The sequence below is a fragment of the Schistocerca cancellata genome, unplaced genomic scaffold (genome assembly GCF_023864275.1).
Source record: "Schistocerca cancellata isolate TAMUIC-IGC-003103 unplaced genomic scaffold, iqSchCanc2.1 HiC_scaffold_782, whole genome shotgun sequence".
NCBI classification, from domain to species: domain Eukaryota; kingdom Metazoa; phylum Arthropoda; class Insecta; order Orthoptera; family Acrididae; genus Schistocerca; species Schistocerca cancellata.
In genome coordinates, this window is record NW_026046793.1 from 5,124,778 (window position 1) to 5,147,263 (window position 22,486).

The 22,486-nt window shown below is 44.5% G+C and overlaps 1 protein-coding gene across 1 annotated transcript in view; it reads right to left on the reverse strand.

Moving 5' to 3' along the window:
* LOC126143140 (uncharacterized) overlaps window positions 1-22,486 on the reverse strand; it is a 273,492-nt gene that overhangs the window by 18,024 nt on the left and 232,982 nt on the right. The window contains exon 5 of the mRNA XM_049915350.1: window positions 1,090-1,160. Within this exon, the coding sequence (XP_049771307.1) occupies window positions 1,090-1,160 (71 nt within the window). The remainder of the gene's footprint in view (window positions 1-1,089; window positions 1,161-22,486) is intronic.

Here is a 22,486-nt window from a genome sequence, read left to right on the forward strand (position 1 = left end):
TTTCCGTCCTCAGATCGAGAAACTACGAGGAACTGTGGGGCAGGCGGTAGTACTTTTGTCACTGTTGGCTGGTCACGTTTCCGTTTTTGGGCGGAAGTCGAGAGAGATGGAGTAGAATCCATTGCGGAGGAATCCCCCACGATTGCCAGCGTCTCCGATGGCGCGCTCCTTCCTTGTGGGGACCCTCTCAGAGGGCACTTGCCTTAGGTGAATGTTTACACCTCAGGTCACACCTCCCGAGGAACAGACGGAGGGACCAATCGGCATGGTCAGAAGGTATCAGCTCAGGCAATAGCCCCTCCCCGGGCCTGGCCTTTACCAGGGGGTAAGCGCGTGCCTTACATGTCTACCCAGGGCGGGGACTTACGCGTTACCCCGTCACCGGCTACGCGTGCGAACACGTGGGTCGGCCTTCAGGCACGCACAGGGAGGAAGGAAGAAGAGGAAAAAGAAGAGAGAGGGAGAAAGAGGACAGACTGTCTCAAACACCAAGGCGGAGACCAGAGAAGGCAAGGAGAAGAAGGCAATGAGAAGGCAAGGAGAAGAAGGCAATGAGAAGGCAAGGAGAAGAAGGCAATGAGAAGGCAAGGAGAAAAAGGCAATGAGAAGGCAAGGAGAAAAAGGCAATGAGAAGGCAAGGAGAAAAAGGCCATGAGAAAAAGGCAATGAGAAGGCAAGGAGAAAAAGGCAATGAGAAGGCAAGGAGAAAAAGGCAATGAGAAAAAGGCAATGAGAAGGCAAGGAGAAAAAGGCAATGAGAAGGCAAGGAGAAGTCAAGGGAAAGAGTAAGGAAGACAGTGAGGTGGAGAAGAGCAAAGAAAGGAACCAACAAAAGGAAGGAAGAAACGAGAAGTGAAAAACCAAAAAGACCACGATTATAGGTTGTGGAACCGTCCGTCTCCGGACGCAGGCGCTAACTACCCCCGTGAGGGGGATGGACTCCTTTTAGTCGCCTCTTACGACAGGCAGGAATACCTCGGGCCTATTCTAATCCCCGGACCCGCAGGGGGGTGTGAATGCTTTCTTAACACATCTGAACATCACTGTAAATCAAAATCAGAAGAAATATGTTATTCTATTAAAGGATACAGCCCCGAGGTGCCTTAGCTTTATAATCCCAGCGCACTCCAGTTATGTCTTTGTAGAGCTGGTATTTGAGCCTGTGAACAAACAAAGAATTGCAAGCAAGTGATCTAGGCTAATTACCTCAAGAAAATTTCAGTTACAGTTATTAATTTCCATTTAAGTTATTCTGAGAGAGATACTGTGTGTTAATTGTATGCAGGCTGATTGCAGAGGGTGTTGCAGGGAGTGGAGAAAGCGCACCCATCCCCACATAGATTGTCGCAGGGTAAGAAGGTAAGAAGGCAAGAGGGGGGGGGGGGGGGGGGGGCAGCCTTGCTTATCTCCAGTACTTCACACTTTCGCAAAAGCCAAAAGCACGCATAGAGGTAAAGATGACTTAAATTTTTTTCACAGCCGAAGCTGAAATCACCTTATGTATTGACATATTCATAAAGATCCTAACTGCAATAGTTATATACACTTATACAACAGAAAGAGAATGAATCACTTACATTAGATGTAGTTATGCTTATGATTTCATTGATGGCAGATGTGGCCATATTATGATGATTTCATCGACAGCAATTTCGATGACACCAAGTGCCAATTATTTTTTGACTTTATCGGTGCTGAACAGCGGAACCTATTATTCTTCCTCTACTTCTGCCCTTTACTCCAAAATCCTTCTCGACCCTTGGCAGTAACTAACTGGAAGGAACTTTTCTTAAGAGCCCTCAAATCCCCTGATGTGTTGTGCCCCCAATATGCCTTTCAATATTTTCCTATACCAATTCTATTGTGTTTAGACTGTGATTATAAAGTGTGACTGTATGACACTATGTCCTTGCTTTCAGCCTAGTCCATAACATACGACTTCTCAGGTGGCTTATTCTCACAAACTATAGTGTACAGCACATCTTTTCTCACACCTTCTCAAAGTTTGTCAAATTCATCTGGCCGTGATAAGTGGTCTTCCGTCAATTTTGCGCAGCATGGAAGTTACGCTTCCCTGACGAACTCATTCTTGGTTCTGACAATTGCAAACTACAAGTCCTCTCGAAACATTGCTGATTATGACATCTGGACATGGAGAAGAAATAAAAACTTTGAGGTTCGCCGATGACATTGTAATTCTGTCAGACAGAGCAAGGACTTGGAAGAGCAGTTGAACGGAATCGATGGTGTCTTGAAGGGAGGATATATGATGAACATCAACAAAAGCAAAACAAGGATAATGGAATGTAGTCGAATTAAGTCGGGTGATGCTGAGGGAATTAGATTACGAAATGAGACACTTAAAGTAGTAAAGGAGTTTTGCTATTTGGGGAGCAAAATAACTGAGGATGGTCGAAGCAGAGAGGATGTAAAATGTAGACTGGCAATGGAAAGGAAAGCGTTTCTGAAGAGAAATTTGTTAACATCGAGTATAGATTTAAGTGTCAGGAAGTCATTTCTGAAAGTATTTGTATGGAGTGTAGCCATGTATGGAAGTGAAACATGGACGGTAAATAGTTTGGACAAGAAGAGAATAGAAGCTTTCGAAATGTGGTGCTACAGAAGAACGCTGAAGATTAGATGGGTAGATCACATAACTAATGAAGAAGTGTTGAATAGGATTGGGGAGAAGAGAAGTTTGTGGCACAACTTGACCAGAAGAAGGGATCGGTTGGTAGGACATGTTCTGAGGCATCAAGGGATCACCAATTTAGTATTGGAGGGCAGCGTGGAGGGTAAAAATCGTAGGGGGAGGCCAAGAGATGAATACATTAAGCAGATTCAGAAGGATGTAGGTTGCAGTAGGTACTGGGAGATGAAGAAGCTTGCACAGGATAGAGTAGCATGGAGAGCTGCATCAAACCAGTCTCGGGACTGAAGACCACAACGACAATACCCTCTTCATCTAATTCCCAATTCGTATGCCAGCATTTACCTCACAGTAGATTACCATCAATCTACAATTCACCACTAAATTACTGTACTACTCTCTCATCTGTCATCTATTTCACTCTACGAACACATGTCCAACTGTGACCATTGTTCACAAAAAAATCTGAAAATTAACTGCAAAACATATACCTCCCAAACTGACAGCAAATATCTTGACAGATTAATAAAACAACAATATCATTCTGTGAGAGGTAATACAAATTAACAAGCTGTTTTGAAACTTTATGGCACATTAAAACTGTTCAGGTCCGAGACTCAAACACAGAACTTCTCCCACCTACTTCTATTCTCCTGCAGAGCGCAAAATTTATTTTGGAAATGAAGTAGCCCTCTGAACACACTTGTTTCACATACATTTTAGTTAGGGAAAATAATTTGCAGACTGTCACTGGAGGACGCAATAGATCACGTCTAACGGCGTGTGCCCACTTGCACCTACACACTGATTACTACAGTATTAGTAAGTATCTCCCCCCCCCCCCCCCCTCGCTTCTTTAAAGAATTGAATGCCCCTATATTAAATGCCTTCAAACATTTGGTTACTTTACAAATGTGTTAATGTGTTACATATTTGACATTAAGTACATAAGAGAAAAAAAGTTTAAAAATGGTTTGATATTATGTTTAAAGTCACCAAGTGCTCTGATTATCAAATATTGATTGAGTATAGCGTGAATAATTTGAACTCCACTTTAAGCAAAAGATAGAATTATAATGTAATTAATTAAACAATCTTTAGATGACTATTCTCATGACATCACTAGATAGTCAAGATTTTCAATCTACCAGACTTTTATCTTTTGGAGAGCATTTCTCCACAAGCCTTGTTTTTTCCATCTTCAACCCTATGTATGTAAACATCTGTATGTGTGTTGTAGTTTCAGATCCACTTGAGAATGACTAAAGAAAAAAACTGCAAATGCTAGTGGACTAAGTAAGGTTCTACAAAGCAATTGGAGTGGCCTTTTCATTAAATAAGACTTAAATTGTTGTTAATCCTTCAGAAATATCCCTCATATCCCTAAGCAACCAATAAAAACACACATATATACACGCATCACAATATTATCCTAGTGCTACAGTGTAATCATGATTATGAGGTGTGTCAGTTTGAGTGGGTGAGAGGAATGAAGGGTAGGAAGGGAAGGAGGGAAGGGCGGCTCTTGGCTGGGAGGGAGGGGGTATAAACAAAAAAAAAAGATACGAATGTGGCACTGGTAAGCCTGCTTTGGCACAGGGGAAGTCGCTTGTGTCACACAGTGTACTGATTTCGGAGGCAAGGGATAGAACACGGGAAGATGGAGATTGCAGTGAGACCACAGTGTGAACTGAGAGGCCTTACGACAGGGGTGGATCACTTTACTCTGATGGGGACTGATGACCATAGATGTTATAGTGCTCAGAGCCATTTGAACCATTTTACCCTGTTGTAAGACATTATCAGGACTCTTAACAAGAGTTTTAATCTTTTGTATGCCCTTGTTGATTGCTCAGTACCTCCGCTATACTGTGAGATTACCGTAACTCATTCCATTACTTTTTCCCAATTTCCAACATTATATTAGGCAATTTGGGCTTAATCTTCACGTTTACACATTTATGTCCCAACACAGTCACCTTCACAAGGAACACTTTTCTTCCAACAAAAGATCAGTTGGTTGACACTGACACGGTACAGTGTTTGATTTTGTTGACAGCCACAACCACGCCTCTGATTGCACCACTTCATCCCTATCAACGTAAAATCCTCGAAGGTGATCTTTAAGCTTTAGAAATAGATGAAAATCAGATAGGGTCAAGTCAGGACTGTACAGAAGATTATCAATGACAGTGAATCCAAGGCTTCAGACTGTTGCAGCATTGTCATACTGAAGGAGAGGATGCTTCACGTGTGGACAAACTCGTGCTTTCAGTTTTCTGAGGGTCTGATAGTTGCGTGATATAGTTAAATTACATACCAACACACTACAATTTATAGCCCTCTAGCAGCAGAGATTTGCAACTTGCATCAGCAACTGAGTAATATGAATGGCAGGTAATACATCCACTGATTTTGAGAACAGAACAAAAAATTTTTGGAGGCAATACTTTTCAACACACTCATACGTATCACTGCTGGTCCTTCATGCTGTGTAAATTATTTTTATTGAATGCTGCTCTTCACAGAGTAAACTTCAAATTTACTAAAGTACTGATGTTATGCACTTATACAAAGAGGTATGTTGTGAGTGAATGAGAAAGCCAGAAATGAGCAGTGGACTAGGAACTGACAGCTAGTAGAAGATAGTTAACTAAGATTTAATGGAATGACTCCATAACTGCCAGCAACTGTCGTATTCTTATTTTGTTCTCAGTATGATTACAAAAATGTTGCCGAAAGTTATTTTCAAGTACACTGGATATAAATTATGATACAGATCAAATATGTGATGGCATATATTGCCATGTTGGTGTCTTGCACTGTCTTTTTATATAAATCTGTGTCCTGAACCCAACATTTTGGAGAGTGAAATAGTTTATAGTATTAAGAGTAAATGAAATATTGGTAGCAAATGTGTGGAGAGTTGCAAAACTGACACTTCCTGGCAGATTAAAACTGTGTACCAGACCAAGACTCAAACTCAAGACTGAGGTACTGGTAGACTTTAAGCTGCAAGGACAAGTCACGAGTCATGCTTGGGTAGCTCAGGCAGTACAACACTTGCCTATGAAAGGCTAGGTCCTGAATCCGTGTCTTGGTCCAGCACGCAGTTTTAATCTGGCAGGAAAATTCTTATCATCGGACAATTTCCTTTCAGTGCACACTCCACTGCTAGTCGCACAAGTTTTTAACAAACATTTAATAAACTATTGCTGATAAGATAAGGTTTTCACATTCAATAGATGCTGCCATTGAACATCTCACACTAGCCATTACTAATAACTCTAGTAACATCAATGTGGCTCTCTCTACACTAGAAGAAGTAATAACCAGTATAAAATTTTTGAAATAAAAAATGTGTAGTGGTTATGATAAAATATCAGCAGAGTTAATTAGTGTTCCAAGTTTAGTGACATACTAAGTTATTTGTGTAACTACTTGTCTACCACCAGAAAATTTACTGATTGGATGAGATATGCTTAAGTTTACCATCTGTATAACAAAGGAGATAAGGAAATACCATCAAACTTATGTGCAGTTTAACGTTTGCTAGCAGTCTCAAAAATGTAAGAAAAGTTGGTTTCTTATCCACCTAACCAGAAATAATGTATTGTGAAAGTCACAGTCTTTGTTTCTGAAGAGTTCCAACACTGAGAAGGTTATTTACTTAAACAGAAAGGATGTAATTAATTTGTTTGACAATAAATTACAGGTTACTGGTATATTCTGTGATCATACAGTGAGAGACGGCTTTATATTTGGACATATTCAAATTTGCAGGCAGTAGAAGTAAGAGGGTAAAAACATTTTTTTAACAGAAATGCAATACTGTTCCAGTATCCAGGTCAAGTAAAGAATTATAGTCCTACTGTGACAAAAGTTGACCTACAGGGAACTAAAGTGTTTTTTGGTATAGCTTGGAAGTGTTGTGGGCTGCTTACAGGGCATATTTACAAACGTCTAGATAACATTTTGATACAGCTACAAATTTGTAGAGTAATTTTAAGTGTGCATTACATGAACAAATGTAAGCTTTGTTTTTTCATCTTCAATCATATACATGTATACTTCTATCATATGTATAGCAGTTTCAGACCCACTTGAGAATGGCTTAGTAAGAAAGCTGAAAGTGGTTCTGGACTGAATAAAGTTCTACAAAGCAATTGGAGTCTCCTTTTCATTAATTCAACAAACTGTTGTGGATCACACAGAGACACTAATAATTTCAGTCTTATGTGGGTGGTTACTTTACTCATTCAATAATTTGTATCACTGTTCAAGTCTATTACTGTTGTAAAATTATCTGCCACTGTTTGCCATTAATGTAACGGTAGCAACTGTCCGATATTTGTTTCGAAAAACCAAGAGATCTCCTGAAGGATGTAACTGAATTTGAAAGTAAGAATAAAAATAAATAAATAAAGACATACATGACTGAATTCTCAGAGCATTTAGATAGCCTAAAAAAAAGTTTTTAACTTCACCTTGAAAACTTACCGACATAACTGTAAATTGGCAGCGTCCTCAGCCGATGGCTGAAAATTTTTTAACGCTTCTATTTTGTTCTTCAGCATCTCTCTCTTATTTTCAAGTTCGTGATTCTTGTCTTAAAAGTTTCTGCAAAGAACAACATTATGGTATTTCTAGATATGTATGATTTAACAACCACTGATTTGACAAACATTATACTGCCACATGACAAACATTATACTGCCACATGACAAACATTATACTGCCACATGACAAACATTATATTACCACTCACAAATATTGAAACACTGCCAGAAATGCATCCTTGAACATAAATGCAGACGCCAGCCAAGCATGCTGGTTGTGCTGTTGTGAATGGCACCTGTTCAATATCCTAAATATGCTGCAAGTGCCAGTTATGGTCAAAACAGTGTTCTGTGTAGTTGTGACAGCGTTATGCTGGAGGTAAGTGACTTAGGATGTGGGCAGATGTTGGTGCTCGTATGGTGGGTGCTTCCATGAACATGTCATTCTCAATGGAGAGAAGTCTTCTGAAGTATGAGTGATTTCAGGTGTGCCGCAGGGGAATGTCATAGGACCGTTGCTATTCACAATATACATAAATGACCTGGTGGATGACATCGGAAGTTCACTGAGGCTTTTTGCATATGATGCTGTGGTGTATCTAGAGGTTGTAACAATGGAAAATTGTACTGAAATGCAGGAGGATCTGCAGCGAATTGACGCATGGTGCAGGGAATGGCAATTGAATCTCTATGTAGACAAGTGTAATGTGCTGCGAATACACAGAAAGATAGATCCTTTATCATTTAGCTACAAAATAGCAGGTCAGCAACTGGAAGCAGTTAATACCATAAATTATCTGGGAGTACGCATTAGGAGTGATTTAAAATGGAATGATCATATAATGTTGATCGTCGGTAAAGCGGATGCCAGACAGATTCATTGGAAGAATCCTAAGGAAATGCAATCCGAAAACAAAGGAAGTAGGTTACAGTACGCTTGTTCGCCCACTGCTCGAATACTGCTCAGCAGTCTGGGATCCGTACCAGATAGGGTTGATAGAAGATATAGAGAAAATCCAACGGAGAGCAGCGCGCTTTGTTACAGGATCATTTAGTAATCGCGAAAGCGTTACGGAGATTATAGATAAACTCCAGTGGAAGACTCTGCAGGAGAGACGCTCAGTAGCTCGGTACGGGCTTTTGTCAAAAAACATACCTTCACCGAAGAGTCAAGCAGTATCTTGCTCTCTCCTACGTATATCTCGCGAAGAGACCGTGAGGATAAAATCAGAGAGATTAGAGCCCACACAGAGGCATACCGACTATCCTTCTTTCCACGAACAATACGAGACTGGAATAGAAGGGAGAACCGATAGAGGTACTCGAGGTACCCTCCGCCACACACCGTCAGGTGGCTTGCGGAGTATGGATGTAGATTTTTTTTTTTTTTTTTTTTTTTTTGTGGTTTTAGGGCGCAAAACTGCTACGGTTATTAGCGCCCAGCCCGTGACTTAAGACAGTAAAAAACCGAAATTGAAAACCAGCAGCAATGGAAACAAACTCATAAAATTGGAGAAACTAAAAGTAGAAAGAATGCTTAAAAATCCAGTACAGACAGGGGGTGGTTGTCCCCAAAAAAAAAACTTCAAATGACTGACGTCATTTCACTGTCACTAATAAACTGGAGAACGCGGTCGGCTGAGCGCGTGTCATCTGCTAAAATCGACGATAGATCAGGCGATAGCTGTAGACGGGAGCGTAACGGATTAAAATAGGGGGCATTCAATTAAAAGGTGTCTGACCGTCCACGGCTGAGAGCAGTGGGGACAGAGTGGAGGAGGATCACCGCTTAAAAGATGTCTTATGGCTAAAAAGACAGTGCCCTATCCGGAGTCGAGCTAAAATTACCTCCTCCCGACGACGCGTTCAGGAGGAAGAAGTCCAAGCGCAAGGAAGGGCTTTCACTTCCCGCAATTTATTACGGGGAAGTGTTGACCAATGCGCATGCCATAAATGAGCAACTTGGCGACATAAACCGCTCCGTAGATCGGTGAAGGGAAGCGACTGAATAGCTGGCCGAGGAAGAGAGACTGCAGCCTTGGCCGCCATATCGGCCGCCTCATTCCCACAGATACCAGCGTGTCCCGGGAGCCAGAGGAACGCCACCGAGACGCCCCCCAGGTGGAGCAAGCGCAGACAGTCCTGAATCCGGTGGACCAGAGGGTGCACAGGGTAAAGAGCTTGGAGACTGAGGAGAGAGCTGAGAGAATCTGAGCAGATAACGTACTGTATCCGCTGATGGCGGCGGATGTAGTGGACAGCCTGGAGAACAGCGTAAAGCTCCGCAGTATAAACCGAACACTGGTCGGGAAGTCGAAAGCGATTTGGGGTGTCGCCAACAATATAGGCACTCCCTACACCTAATGATGTTTTCGAGCCATCGGTGTAAATAAACGTGGCGTCCGTCATTTGTGCACATAGAGCAGCAAATGCCCAACGATAAACAAGTGTAGGGGTACCATCCTTGGGAAATTGACAAAGGTCACGGAGCAGGCAGATCCGGGGACAGAGCCAAGGCGGTGCTGTACCCCAAGTTGTCAAAAAGGTTTTCGGAAAGCGGCAGGAAAGAGAATCGAGCAATTGACGGAAGCGGACTCCCGGGGGTAGTAGGGAGGAGGAGCGGCCTGCATACCCTACATCAAAGGAGGCGTCGAAAAAAAGGTCATGGGCTGGATTAGCAGGCATGGAAGACAGATGGCTAGCATAACGACTCAGGAGGACTGCTCGCCGATTGGACAGCGGAGGTTCAGCAGTCTCAGCATAAAGGCTTTCCACAGGGCTAGTGTAAAAAGCTCCAGACACTAAACGTAATCCACGGTGGTGGATAGAGTCGAGACGCCGAAGAATAGACGGCCGAGCAGAGGAGTAGACTATGCTTCCGTAATCCAATTTTGAGCGCACTAAGGCGCGATAGAGGCGGAGAAGGACCACTCGGTCCGCTCCCCACGAGGTACCATTCAGGACACGGAGGGTGTTAAGCGATCGCAGACAGCGAGACGAAAGATAGGAGACGTGGGATGACCAGCACAGTTTTCTGTCAAACATAAGACCCAAGAATTTAGCGACGTCTGAAAACGGAAGGTTGACAGGACCTAGATGTAAGGAGGGCGGAAGAAACTCCTTACGTCGCCAAAAATTGACACAAACGGTCTTACTGGGTGAGAAACGGAAGCCAGTTTCGATGCTCCACGAGTGGAGGCGATCGAGACATCCTTGAAGACGTCGTTCAAGAAGGCTGGTCCGTTGAGAGCTGTAGTAGATCGCAAAATCGTCCACAAAGAGGGAGCCCGAGACATCAGGAAGGAGACAATCCATAATTGGATTTATGGCGATGGCAAACAGTACAACACTCAGCACGGATCCCTGGGGTACCCCGTTTTCTTGGGAGAAAGTATGGGAGAGAGTAGTGTTCACCCGCACCCTAAAAGTGCGCTCTGCCATAAATTCGCGAAGAAAAAGGGGCAGCCGGCCTCGAAAGCCCCAAGAGAACAGTGTGCGGAGGATGCCTGTCCTCCAACAGGTATCGTATGCTCTCTCCAGATCGAAAAATATTGCTACCGTTTGGCGTTTCCGGAGAAAATTGTTCATGATATAAGTGGAGAGAGCAACAAGATGGTCAACTGCAGAACGATGCTTCCGGAATCCGCATTGGGCTGGTGTTAAAAGACTGCGGGATTCCAGCCACCAAGCTAAACGGTAATTCACCATACGCTCCAAAACCTTACAGGCACTACTCGTGAGAGAAATGGGGCGATAGCTAGAGGGGAGATGTTTGTCCTTTCCAGGTTTCGGAACAGGAACGACAATAGCTTCCCGCCACCGTTTGGGAAAGGTACTGTCGGTCCAAATTCGATTATAAAGGCGAAGGAGGTAACGCAGACTAGGGGTTGATAAATGCAGCAACATTTGGACATGGATACCATCCGGTCCCGGGGCGGAGGAGCGAGAAGATGAGAGAGCATGTTGGAGTTCCCGCATGGAGAAAACAGTATTGTAGCTTTCGTGATTTTGAGAGGAGAAAGAAAGAGGTCGCACTGCTGCTGCACGTTTCTTCGGGAGAAACGCTGGCGGGTAATTTGAAGAGCTCGAAATCTCAGCAAAGTGCTGACCCAACGAGTTAGAAATTGCGACGGGGTCCACTAAGGTATCATGCGCGACAGTGAGCCCAGAGACCGGGGAGAAACTAGGCGCGCCTGAGAACCGTCGAAGCCGACTCCAAACTTCCGAGGAGGGAGTGAAGGTGTTAAATGAGCTAATAAAGAATTTCCAGCTTGCCTTCTTGCTATCGCGGATGACGCGACGGCATCGCGCACGGAGCTGCTTATAGCGGATACAGTTGGCCAAAGTAGGATGGTGACGGAAAATGCGAAGAGCACGTCGCCGCTCACGTATTGCATCACGGCATGCCTCGTTCCACCAAGGAACTGGGGGGCACCGGGGCAATTCGGAGGTGCGTGGTATTGAACGTTCCGCAGCTGTAAGGATAACGTCGGTAATATGTGTGACCTCATCGTCGACGCTGGGAAAGCGACGGTCATTGAATGTCACGAGAGACGAAAAAAGTGTCCAATCGGCTTGGGCAAACTTCCAGCGTCGCGGGCGCATATATGGCAGTTGAGGCTGCAGTCTGAGGACACATGGAAAGTGGTCACTCGAGTGTGTATCATCAAGGGCGAACCATTCGAAGCGCCGAGCTAGCGGAACAGTACCGACCGCAAGGTCCAAATGAGATAAGGTTGTCGTGGAGGCAGACAAAAACGTGGGGACCCCAGTGTTGAGGCAAACTAGATCCGCTTGGTGGAAGACGTCTAGCAATATGGAGCCACGTGGACAAGGATGTGGAGATCCCCACAGCGGGTGGTGGGCATTGAAGTCCCCAACCAGCAAATAGGGGGGTGGAAGCTGACCAAGAAGATTAAGGAGATCAGCTCGTGCCATTGGTGTGGACGATGGAATGTATACAGTACAAAGAGAGAACGTGTATCCAGAAAGGGAAAGACGGACGGCGACAGCTTGGAAGGAAGTGTTTAAGGGGATTAGGTGATAATGGAGAGTATCATGGAGAAGAATCATGAGTCCTCCATGGGCTGGAGAGCCTTCAACAGAGGGGAGATCATATCGGACGGACTGAAAATGAGGGAGAACAAAGCGGTCACGAGGACGCAGCTTCGTTTCCTGAAGACAGAAGATGACCGGCGAGTAGGATCTTAAGAGGATCGACAATTCATCCCTATTGGCTCGAATGCCGCGGATATTCCAGTGGATAATGGACATGGGGTGAACAGAAAATGGAGGACTGTGACCAAAGTTGCTGTCAAGTCAAAGACTGCTCGGAGCTAGCGACCGACAGCATGGAATGGCAGTCAGCCGAAGGCAGAAGATCCTGATCCATAGGTTGGTCAGGAGCAGCTCCTGCCACCAGCGATCGGCCGGTTGACCGGCCACCAGCAGTGCGCCTCGGCGACACAAGACGGCCGAGGGCGATTTCCGCCAGGTGGTGCTGTAGATGGGACACGCCTTGGCGGGTTTCTTTGTAGCCTTCTTGGAAGAATGATGTTTAGATGGAGGAACCGATGGTTGGGATGTTGCGGTACGTAAAAACTCTTCACGAGTATGCTCTTTTTTCGAAGACTTGGCGTCCGACTTTTGGGCTCGAGATTTAGCAGAACCCAACGAAGGGTGAGCCATAGAGTGGGCAGGCGAAATTGGTGAGGTTGAACGAGCGATCTTTGCACTGGCCGATCTGACGACCGTGGCACTAAAGGTGAGGTCGCAAGTCTGCGTGGCCGCCTCCTTTGTTGGCCGAGGAGAAGCAAGGACAGTGCTATATTTTCCTGTCTGAGGCACGGTGGGCTTGCGACTGGTGAATAATTTTCGAGCAGCAAAGGTCGACACCTTTTCCTTCACTCTTATTTCCTGGATGAGCTTCTCGTCCTTAAAAACGGGGCAATCTCGAGAGGAAGCAGCGTGGTCACCCATACAGTTGATGCAGCGAGGGGATGGAGGTGGACAAGCACCCTCATGGGCATCCTTGCCACACGTAACACATTTGGCTGGATTGGAACAGGACTGGCTGGTGTGATTGAACCGCTGACATCGATAGCAACGCGTAGGGTTTGGGACGTAAGGGCGAACGGAAATTATCTCATAGCCAGCTTTGATTTTCGATGGGAGTTGAACTGTGTCAAATGTCAAGAAGACAGTGCGGGTTGGAATGATGTTCGTGTCAACCCGTTTCATTACTCTATGAACTGCCGTTACGCCCTGGTCAGACAGATAGTGCTGAATTTCTTCGTCAGACAATCCATCGAGGGAGCGTGTATAAACGACTTCATGCGAGGAATTTAAGGTTCGGTGCGGTTCCACCCGGACAGGAAAGGTGTGGAGCAGAGAAGTACGCAGCAATTTTTGTGCCTGGAGGGCACTGTGTGTTTCTAACAACAGGGTGCCATTCCGTAATCTGGAACAAGACTTTACAGGACCTGCAATTGCGTCGACACCTTTCTGAATAATGAAAGGGTTGACCGTGGAGAAGTCGTGACCTTCATCAGTCCGAGAAACAACAAGGAACTGTGGCAACGATGGAAGAATCGTCTGTGGCTGAGACTCAGTATACTTACGTTTGTGAGCAGACATAGTGGAAGGTGAGGAAACCATTGCGGAAGAATCCCCCATGATTACCGGCGTCTCCGATGGCGCGCTCCTCCCTTGTGGGGGCCCTCTCTGAGGGCACTCCCGCCTTAGGTGATTGTTCACACCTCAGGTCACACCTCCCGACAAACGGACGGAGGGACCAATCGGCATTTTCGGAAGGTATCAGCTCGGGTAATCACCCCTCCCTGGGCCTGGCCGTTACCAGGGGGTACGTACGTGTCCTACCTGTCTACCCGGGGCGGGGAATTACGCGTTACCCCGTCACCGGCTACGCACGAAGGGCGTGGGTCGGCCTTCAGACACGCACAGGGAGGAAGAAAGAGAAAGGGAAAGGGAAAGGAAAGAAGAGAGGTCTCAAACGCCGCAGTGGAGAAAAGGGAAAGAGAAGAGGTAAGGAAAAAGGGAAGGACAAAGGAAGGAAGAAGACATAAAAGCAAGAAAGGCGAAGAATGCAGTACATTTACGAGCGTCCGTCTCCGGACGTAGGCACAAACCATACTCCCAGATGGGGAGAAAGGGAAGGAAAGAGCCAGAGGTGAGGGGAGGAGGGGCGAAGATAGGGATGGGGAAGGATGCGGAATGGGAAGGTATGCAGCCCGGAAAGGAAGGAAGGCCACATTAGCTCGGGGTCCCGTGCTCGCTACGCACGTATCCACAAAAGAGTTGTGGACCCCCTGGGGGGATGGATGTAGATGTAGATGTAGCTCAAGTGTTTGCTGACTGAAGAGGCACCATATCAAAGATCTATACCACATACAGGTGAAATGGATAAACGTCATCCACAAGGTTATAATGCATACAAAAATGAGAATTGGTTATTATGGCAGACCATCATTGAAGAGGATTGTGACAAAAAATAAGAGCACGACAGCTGCAAAAGTATGTAGTTTTTTACTTGCAGACCTGTGTAATTTTGGAAGTGGAGAGACTGAAATTCTCCATGTACTAGATTCACCAAAGAACATGAACTAAATATTGATAATATAACAACATGCTATTAAAATGAACAGCCTGAAAGAACTTTTATGCAAATTTTAGTTCTACATCTACATCCATACTCCGCAAGCCACCTGACTGTGTGGCGGAGGGTACCTCGAGTACCTCTATCGGTTCTCCCTTCTATTCCCGTCTCTTATTGTTCGTGAAAAGAAGGATAGTCGGTATGCCTCTGTGTGGGCTCATCTCTCAGATTTTATCCTGATGGTCTCTTCGCGAGATATACGTAAAAGGGAGCAATATACTGCTCGAGTCTTCGGTGAAGGTATGTTCTCGAAACTTCCACAAAAGCCCGTACCGAGCTACTGAGTGTCTCTCCTGCAGAGTCTTCCACTGGAGTTTATCTATCATCTCCATAATGCTTTCGCGATTACTAAATGATCCTGTAACAAAGCACGCTGCTCTCCGTTGGATCTTCTCTATCTCTTCTATCAACCCTATCTGGTACGGATCCCACACTGCTGAGCAGTATTCAAGCAGTGGGCGAACAAGCGTACTGTAACCTACTTCCTTTGTTTTCGGATTGCATTTCCTTAGGATTCTTCCAATGAATCTCAGTCTGGCATCTGCTTTACCAGTGATTAATTTTATATGGTCATTCCATTTTAAATAACTCCTAATGCCTACTACCAGATAATTTATGGTATTAACTGCTCCCAGCTGCTGACCTGCTATTTTGTAGCTAAATGATAAAGGATCTATCTTTCTGTGTATTCACAGCACATTACACTTGTCTACATTGAGATTCAATTGCCATTCCCTGCACCATGCGTCAATTCGCTGCAGATCCTCCTGCATTTCAGTACAATTTTCCATTGTTACAACCTCTAGATACACCACAGCATCATCTGCAAAAAGCCTCAGTGAACTTCCGATGTCATCCACAAGGTCATTTATGTATATTGTGAATAGCAACGGTCCTATGACACTCCCCTGCGGCACAACTGAAATCACTCTTTACTTCGGAAGACTTCTCTCCATTGAGAATGACGCTCTGCGTTCTGTTATCTAAGAACTCTTCAATCCAACACACAATTGGTCTGATAGTCCATATGCTCTTACTTTGTTCATTAAACGACTGTGGGGAACTGTATCGAACGCCTTGCAGAAGTCAAGAAACACGGCATCTACCTGGAAACCCGTGGTCTATGGTCCTCTGAGTCTCATGGACGAATAGTGCGAGCTGGGTTTCACACAATCATCTTTTTCAAAAACCATGCCGATTCCTACAGAGTAGATTTCTAGTCTCCAGAAAAGTCATTATCCTCGAACATAATATGTGTTCCAAAATTCTACAACTGATAGACGTTAGAGATATAGGTCTATAGTTCTGCACATCTGTTCGACGTCCCTTCTTGAAAACGGGGATGACCTGTGCCCTTTTGCAATCCTCTGGAACGCTACGGTCTTCTAGAGACCTACGGTACACCGCTGCAAGAAGGGAGGCAAGTTCCTTCACGTACTCTGTGTAAAATCAAACTGGTATCCCATCAGGTCCAGCGGCCTTTCCTCTTTAGAGCGGTTTTAATTGTTTCTCTATCCCTCTGTCGTCTATTTCGATATCTACCATTTTGTCACCTGTGTGACAATCTACAGAAGGAACTACAGTGCAGTCTTCATCTGCACTTATGTTACCTGTGAAAAGAGAAATGTAAAGAAATTTTAAAACCTGTGTACAGCAGATCAGTACATGTCATACCCTGTTCTAGCCAAATTTGCGACTTCCCCTGAAGATTGTAGAATGAAGGCTTTCACGACCGGTTGACATGGCTGTTGATGTACTTTCCGGGATGTGAGGTCGTGGTCCAAGAACTTTTCTGCTCCATACGTTTCGTCCAGGACTGCGCTGGACTTCCTCAGAGGCGCTGCTCCGCTGAGTAAGTCCAGCGCAGTCCTGGACGAAACGTAAGGAGCAGAAAAGTTCTTGGACCACGACCTCACATCCCGGAAAGTATATCAACAGCTTCCCCTGAAGAAATGATTTCCACGAACCTCCTCAACATACCGTGAGATTCCTGCAGGTGATGCTATGCCAACCTACAGCACAATCACCATATTAAATAACTTATCACTTGAAGTCTTTAATAGAGTAAAATATTTCAGGTTTTCTAGAAGCAAAATTAAGTCAACTTTCTTTCAATCTCTGAGCTTCATCTTCAGAGAGAGCCCCTACAAAAATCTGTAATCGGGAAAGTCTTGTCACATCTGTGTAGACACGAGAGCAGTCAATGAGTTCACAACACTGAAACCCTATCCCCTATTAACAATCAATGACACTCTGGATAAGCTCGACAAAAGCAAATTATTCACCAGCTTAGGTAAGCAATCTGTTTACCGTCAGCTAACAAAAGCTATGAAATATTGGTAGTGAACAGCCTTTGTTGTGCCCTTCGGGGACTATGAATACATAAGGATGTCCTTTGGCCCCCAAAATGTTCATGTCGTGTTTTAATGATTTACTTTTACAAGGTTAAACCCGACAATGTGTCTATTGTAGTACCTAGTGATATAATAGTCTTTTTGAGTACAATGACAGAGCATGCAGTGTGACTAAGAAACTTCCTAACTTGTATAAGTACTGGTAATCTAAAGTTGATTTCAAAGAATGGTAGTCTCACAATTGCAAGCGTGCTGTCTAGGGAACATAACTGTGTCAGATGGTATACAACTAGACCCACAATTAACATACACAGCAAATGATTTTCCAGCACTGAAAAATGTTAAAAAACTGCAATTGTTTCTTGGTGTAGCCTATTACCACTGAAATTTCATGGAGAACTATAGAGTCACCATGAAAAATCTCACAAAATTACTAGTGAAGAGAACTCACTTTGTCTGGGCAGCAAAGTTGGAGAGTATAATTTTAAAATTAAAAAATTCTTACACATTTGCCTCTCTTGGCAAATCCAAATTTTGAGCAAATTTTCATTTTGTCGTATGATGCTAGTAACTTTGCTTCATGTTGCGTATGGAGTTAAATACAAGACGGCGAAAAAAAAAAAATTCATTATGCATTAGGTTCTCTGAATCGAATTGAGTAAAGGAACTTCTGACACTTGTTTTGGCAGTCATTACTTTAAGTATAACCTATATGGGCACCAACTGGTTGATTGGTTGGTTGACTGGCTGGCTGGAGGATTAAAGGGACCAAACTGCAAGATCATCAGTTCCCTTATCCTCGACAGATGGGTCTCTATGCTGTAGATCATATATAGTCTACCACACAAAACCCGAGGGAAGAAAAGCCCGATGTCCACGAAACATCAACAAGGGCGAGATAAGGGACAAAAGAAAGAAAGGGAGACACAGGGAAAGAGGCAGGCAAGATGTCCCACCTAAGAAGCAGCTGGAAGCCCCAAAGCAGATTGTAATGAGGGAATGTACAGCTCCCAACACCCACTACTTACCACATGTACCCCACTAAACAATTGCTTAGGAAATACTAAGAACACAAACAGGGCTAGAGAAGTGCAGAGACACAAAAGAGAAACAAGTCTAACAGACCATGCGAGAAGGGGGGAAGAACAGTAAATGAGCAGGTAGGGTGAGGACCGGACCGGTCAAGAGTTCGAGTCTCGGTCCGACACACAGTTTTTATCTGCCAGGAAGTTTCACATCAGCGCACACTCCACTGCAGAGTAAAAATTTCATTCTGGGAACATCCACCACGCTGTGGCAAAGCCATGTCTCTGCAATATTTTTTCTACCAGGAGTGCTGGTTCTGCAAGTCTTGCAGGGGAGCTTCTGTGAAGTTTGGAAGGTAGGAGACGAGGTACTGACAGAAGTGAAGCTGTGAGGACGGGGCGTGAGTATTGCTTGGGTGGCTCAGTTGGTGGAGCACTTGCCCACTGTTGTGTACATAGTTCCGTGTAGTCAGCACGCTCGTCCGTCTCTGCACTAAGAGATGGCGCTGTCTTAGAGACGGACCAAATTCTGCTTGCGCTGATCCACGTATTAATATGTAATGCAGCAGCCAATGAGATTGCTGCTAACGTAGAATCTTTTCTCCTCGCAGATCACACTCACACAGTAATACATGAACGCTCGAGGTATTATAACGGTGACCAGTCTGCACCAGTCTATAGTCAAGTTTCAGTCTGCGCCTAATAAGATTACCATATTCCTGTACATAGCCATGAAGATAAATGACTAGACACTTTGTCAAGTATCAGAGATATGTGAGAATAAGATTAACGTACCATGACCAAAGGAACTTCAGATTGTCAATTGTAAACAGCATCCAGAATCAAGCTACGTAATGTCTATGCTTTTTATTATTTTAATAAATGTGTGTGAAAATTAATCAAGTTCTGTTTAAAGTTGGTCACCGTCAATCTGCTACTCTAAGCGTGCAAGTGGCATTTCTATCGTCTGACCTAACGGCAGAATATAAACACGCCACGATAAGACCACCAGACATATTGCTCACACTCGCCTACTTCGTTAGAGCGACAAGTGAAATAATCTGATGGTGTGTGTACCGAAGGTCTTACAGTACGCACACCACACCCACTAAAGGCAAAGGTCCCGAGTTCGAGTCTCCGTCCAGCACACAGTTTTAATCTGTGAGGAAGTTTCATAACAAGCTGTTGTTCGCGCATAATCCACAATGGCAGGACCTGTTATCAGGACTAGTTCCAAAGGCTCCTGTGCAGGTCAAACCATACAGTGGTGTATCAGATCCAGTATCCGCAATGCTGAGAGTGATGTGAACAATATGCCAGACTCCCATAATCAAGACGGGACTGTATCACAGCTTTGTAAAGCTGCAGAACGGTAGTGCAATTTGCACCCCAGCTGCTATTATTCAGGCAGCAAAGTGTATTAAGGTGCAGCCAGCACTTTGCCTTAAGTTGGAAAAGATGGAGAATTTCGTCAACCAAGAATCGAAGACCACCCCTAAAAGTGATAAGTCTCCACCGCATTGAGTAGCAGGTCTGCAAGCAAAGTTCTGGTTATGGGTGAATGGTACAACATAGACAGAAGTGCATGATGTGGCTCTTGGCAGTTGAAAACCAAAAACCATGTGAGAGGACCCATGCCTGTGCCTCTCATATGGCACCTGGCAGACAACGCTTGGCGACACGCACACTAGAGGAGCAATAGTAGAGGCCAAAGTTGTCAGCATACAAGGGTGGTGACACAGAGGACCCCACAGCTGTTGCTAGTCCATTGATGACTACTAGAGAGAGAGAGAGAGAGAGAGAGAGACACGCAATACAGAACCCTGCAGGACCCAGTTTCTCTTGGATATTGGGGGTAATGTCGGAAGCACCAACTCAAACCCAGAACATACAGCATGACAGGAAGTTCTGTATAAAAATTGGGAGCAGACCTCAGAGACCTCACTTACGTGTGTGTGTGTGTGTGTGTGTGTGTGTGTGTGTGTGTGTGTGTGTGTGTTTTTTTTTTTTTAGGTTTACGGGCACTAAACAGCGTGGTCATCAGGGCTCAACCCCACTTGTTTAAGGTAGCAAGGATGTGGTGTCGCCAGGTGGTGTCATAAGCCTTTGGCAGGTCGACAATGACGGCTATAAGGTGTTGACGTTGGGCAAAAGCTGCTCAGATGGCAGGCTCCAGGTAAACCAGATTATCAGTAGTGGAATGGCCGTGGTGAAAAACCACCTCGGGATGGAGCACGAATACCCCGAGACCCAAGGAGCCAACACAGTAACCAGCTCACCATGCACTGAAGCAACTTACAGAAAACATTGGTGAGACTTATTGGGTGATAACTTTCCATCTTTAGAGGGTGTTCACCTGGTTTCAGCACTGAGACAATAATGCTTTCTCACCACTGTCATGGAGATTTGCCCTCAATCCAGATGCAATTAAAAATGGGAAGGATATGATGCTGACAATCCACTGACAGTTCCTGATCATAGCCCTGGGGCTATATCAGGGCAGTAAGCTATGACAGTGACTAATTCCGAATTCCCACTGACTGGATGATGCATTATATGGCTGAAAGTGGGTAGTAGTAAATGATAATTGCTTTCACTCCACCTGGTGTTTTAGAACGCAAAAGGCAGGCTGATTTTTCTCAGGTGCTGAGGCTCCAGCATAATACAGAGCAAAATGTTTGGCGACAGCATCTAGGTCAGTGTAGATAGTGCAATTCGAGGTAATACAAGCTACACCCGTAGGTTTCAGTACCTGCAGAGATGTCAGATCTCAGTCCAAACCTGTGAAGGAGAGGTATATGGTCTGATAACTGAAATGTATCATTCCCAACATTCTTGCTTCTGTTGTTTTATTAGGTGGCGGACCTAGGTATGGAGCTGCTTAAAGGCAATGATGTGCTCCGTTGATGGGTGCCGCTTATGATGTTGGAGAGTCCGCCTATGATCTCTAATGGCCTCAGGTTTCTTATGACCACCAAGGTACTGTCTTCCATCAGGGTGGACTAAGGAACAGGGGATTGCTAGCTCAGCTGCTGAAAGAATGTCTGTAGTTGTATTCTTTTAGCACTGTTGAGAGTCCATCTGGGCAAGTGTCCAGGGGAGTGATGCTGAGGGAGGGACAGGAAGATCGGGAAGTGGACACTACCACACAGGTCATCGTGGACTCTGCTGGATGGATGGGAGAAGACAAGGGCTGCAAACGGAAGGGTAGAAGAATTGGTTTGTAAAACTTTTGTCCTTTATCCGTGACATCTATTTGTTGTAGAATCTTAGAACATACTCCGAGCTCAAAAGTACTGAGGTATTGTGAACAGAGTCACCACCTCCACACCAACCAGTACGGATTCCCAAAACATTGATCATGTGACACCCAACTTGCACTTTCCTCACACGACATACTGAAATCCAGGGATCCAGGCAATTAGGTAGATGCATTATTTCTCTATTTCCGAGTGGTATTTGATGATGTACCACACATACATTTATTATCGAAAGAATGATTGCGTGGAGTATAAAACAAAATTTGTGACTGGTTTGAGGATTCCTTGGTAGGGAGGTCACAGTATGCTATCTTGAGTGGAGAGGTTATCTGAGGAAGCAAAGTGTACAGTAGGGAACTGTTTTAGGACCCTTTCTGTTTGTAGTTTATGTTAGTAACCTCAAAAACCATGTTAATAGTAACCTCAGAGTTATTGCAGATGATGTGGTTGCCTGTAATGAAATACTGTCTGAAAAAATCTGCACAAACCTTCAGTCATGTGTTGATAAGATTTCAAAGAAGCGCAAAGAACGGGAAGTTGCTTTAAATGTTCAGAAGCGTAAAATTGTGCACTTCACACAGGAAAGTAGTACAATATGCCCACAATATCAATGATTCAGTATTCAAATTGGTTAATACATGCAAATACTTGTATGTAACACTTTGTAGAGGTATGGAATGGAACAGTCACATAGGCTCAGTTGTAGGTAAAGCAGCCGGCAAACTTTGGTTTGAACAGCCAGGGTAAATACTTCAAACATACAGGTACTGGTTTCTGTAATTATGCCTCCAGCTCATTTCTTTTTGAATGCCCCTTATATACAACATCTGACCACGCCTTCCATATGTTTCACTTTTTTTTGTGGGGCAGTGAACTGCAGCACTTACGTACTGCTCCGTAGGGATCACAAGGTCAAGATTGGATTGATTAAAGCGGGCAAAGAGGTGTCTTAAACAGTCATTT